This window comes from Haplochromis burtoni, unplaced genomic scaffold (genome assembly GCF_018398535.1).
Source record: "Haplochromis burtoni strain Fernald_Lab_line unplaced genomic scaffold, NCSU_Asbu1 Contig_744, whole genome shotgun sequence".
Classification (NCBI taxonomy): Eukaryota; Metazoa; Chordata; class Actinopteri; order Cichliformes; family Cichlidae; genus Haplochromis; species Haplochromis burtoni.
In genome coordinates this window covers 100,940-103,980 of record NW_024583105.1, presented here as the reverse complement: position 1 = coordinate 103,980, position 3,041 = coordinate 100,940, and the positions used below count along the sequence as shown (strand labels likewise).

Below are 3,041 nucleotides of genomic sequence, written 5' to 3'. Positions count from 1 at the left end.
TTTGTTAACTGTCTGTTGCTTTGGTTGGCCATAGGTATTTAAATTCAGTCTCCATTGGTACCTCTCTCTTCCACCTGCTCTCACTACACGTCGCAACATCATATGCAAACATAGTCCACAGACACCCCAGCCTGACCTCATTGGTCCATCACTGCAGACTAATAATAATAAAATCTTAGTTTAGGCCTTTAGTAAGTGGGATAGTTTAGAGACAGCTTTCAGTACAGGAGTAGCCCGTTCAACCACGCAAGTCATGGGACCCCAATATATTTCACTACACTGTAGAGGAGAAGCAACCACCTCCTCTAGTATTTAAACTGTTGTGTATTATTGGCCTATAACATGTCAAGCTCATTCTGAGCCAGAAAGAAAATTTCTGTCACAAAGTGACTTTTGCATATCCATATTAATCTGGGTGAAAGTGTCACTGACATCAAAAGTCTCTTCTTCACGAGAGGTGGAGCCAAGAGGGAAGCATGGATTGTATTAGCATGAATCACAGTTCTACAAATACATTTTAACTGCCCCAAGGGAGTGCATTTTAATGCAGAGGACAGAGCAGCAGTGCCAGATCTAGAAAACTTTACATCATGAGGGTGTAAAAGAGGGGCAAGATGTCCAGGCAGGGTGGCAAATACCTCTTCAGGGAAGAATGTGAAAATCTCTTATGGAGTCAACAAAATATCCACTAAAATAAAACATTTATTGTATCATTATATCTTCAAAGAAAATAAACGTTTTGGAAAAACAAGCAATTAAGACAGCTGAATAAATATCAAGAAGAATATATAGAATATAAAAAAAACAACATCAAGACGAGTATGAGTTGAAGTGCTTGAAAGTAGTGCAATGGTCTTAGTTTATACTTTTAAAACAGGCCAATTCTTTATTCTACATATAGCCCCTTTGTAAATCATGTTGTCTACAGGTTATTTACCAATATAAGGAACTATATTAGACATAAAAAAACACAACACACAGAAACATCTGTAATCACGTTTTGCCACGACACCCGGAACGGTTGTACTCCCGTGTTTAACCGACGGACAAAAAACAGCACGGACTTCCGGCGTCTGCACCAGTGCGTGTGTTATTGCATGTTATTCATCCTAAGCAGATGTAGTTCTGTGAGGAGTTTCGTCTGAGCATATCTGACATTAAATATCGACAGAGAGAGGCGCAGTGATGAATCCTGTCTTCCGGAAGGTGACGTCCCGCTTATTTGTTTTTTTCTCTGCTAAAGGTTTGCTGACTTCACAGAGGTCACAGCTGTGCTGGAGCTAAGTTAGCTTCCTGTCAGCCAGCCCCGTGTTTGTGTCGTTGTTGTCTTTTCTGGCTCCTGTAGAGGTAACTGGAAAAACAGAGGATGTTGTAGATGGAGCTGCCAGGCAAGGAGGAAAAGAGGAAGACCGCAATGGGTGTTTATGGTTATACTGAAGGAGGATATCCAAATACTGCTGTGCTTCATAATTGCCGGGATACACTGTTAAATTTAAATGAGTGTGATAAATAGTGGATTTGACAGGTGATGTTGTCTCCAGGTGCAGGCGTCTGTCGCACAGCAGGCGCTCCTGCTGAATAAAGCGCTGACACCTTGCCGGTAAGTCTTTGCCTTGCTTTTTCGGTTGTCCCAGTTGTAGACATTATATGTTTAATTTAATTAAGCATTTAAGTTAAATTTATCAGTTTTTAAAACAGATTGAAGCACAGACATTTACAACAAGTCTCAATTGTTAGACCGTAGAATTTGTTTTATGTTTCTAAACACATCGCGGTGAGATGATTTCTCTCCTTCTGATACTATTTATGATTAATCTGTGTTCTGTAATCTTTAAAGGGCTGCACCGTCCATCCAGCATCCTGTTTGGTGTAAGTATTTGTGTCCTGTGTATGCAAACTCAATGCAAACTGCTCGTGGTGCTGCAGAATATTTAAAGTGTTGTTTGTTCTCTTCTTAGGCACACACTCTGTAAATGAACGACAGTACAAGGGCATGCCAACCCACGGCATTGGGAGGTGGAAATATCTGTTACCTAAACAAGCGGTAAGACTCCAAGTGGAGAATAATCACGCCCATTTCATCTTAAAGACCTCATACCACCAGAGTGTCCTCACAGAACTCTTCAGTGTCAGACTGCTGGCTTACTTGTGGTTCCCAGAGTGAATTTTAAATTGTTTGCAGGATAGAGTTAACTGAAGACACTGTCTGGCCCTTTGCTGTTTTGTTGCTTTTAGCCAAGGAAAAAGAAGGACAAGCACCAGATGAAACGGATCATGTCTGCGACAGATACAGCGTACGGCACTCTGAATGTGAACGTGTCAGGATATGACATGACTGTCGTGGAACATTACTCCCAGTACATCCATAACTTCTGCAACCGGCTTGGCATCAAAGTAGCTGACAGGTGAGGATGTTTGGATGGCAGGTCTGAGGTTTCTGATCACTGCAGGTCAGCAGGTAACATTTAACTGAGTCACTTAAGGAGCTGAGATGCAAACCATGCCAAGTTCAATAGGAACATTTCCATTTTCTGCTATAACTGCCCCCTGTTCATTAAGATTAGATGTTTGAAGTTAAACTGTTTTTATTCTTTTCCATATATGAACAACATTAAATATGATTTGGTTTATTTTATTGGTAGACCGGGTATCAAAGGTCCCCGTCTTCTCTCTTATGTGTGGGTAATTAACAATTCACTCAGCAGATAGAAACATAGTTAGGATGAACTGCAGGTTTGTATAAGTTGTTTTTCCCTGTAAAGGATGGAATAAAAATTATTTAGATATGTGTTTCACATGAAGGGACTGACACAGTTAAACTGTCAAAGCAACAGTAAGGATGGTAGATGATCAAGTTTTAAACCTTGATATATCAGACTTTGGTCACTAGATGGCAGCAGAGTTCCTCTGCATCCGCCAAATATATTACAGTGAGTTGTTTTGTTTTCCTTTGTAGTAGACTTAAGCTTTAATGCTCTTTAATGCTTCCCACATACAGCTATGCTTTACCAAGAAAGAGCACAGAGGTCATGCTGATGCAG

General features: G+C 40.5%; 1 protein-coding gene across 1 annotated transcript in view; it reads left to right on the top strand.

Annotated features, from left to right (window-relative positions):
- Positions 1 to 1,033: 1,033 nt before the first annotated feature.
- The window catches only part of mrpl48 (mitochondrial ribosomal protein L48), a 7,155-nt gene continuing 5,147 nt past the window's right edge, over positions 1,034 to 3,041 (top strand). The window contains exons 1-6 of the mRNA XM_005950792.3: positions 1,034 to 1,206; positions 1,542 to 1,600; positions 1,838 to 1,869; positions 1,959 to 2,044; positions 2,236 to 2,405; positions 2,999 to 3,026. Of these exons, the coding sequence (XP_005950854.1) occupies positions 1,186 to 1,206; positions 1,542 to 1,600; positions 1,838 to 1,869; positions 1,959 to 2,044; positions 2,236 to 2,405; positions 2,999 to 3,026 (396 nt within the window). The 5' untranslated portion in view covers positions 1,034 to 1,185. The remainder of the gene's footprint in view (positions 1,207 to 1,541; positions 1,601 to 1,837; positions 1,870 to 1,958; positions 2,045 to 2,235; positions 2,406 to 2,998; positions 3,027 to 3,041) is intronic.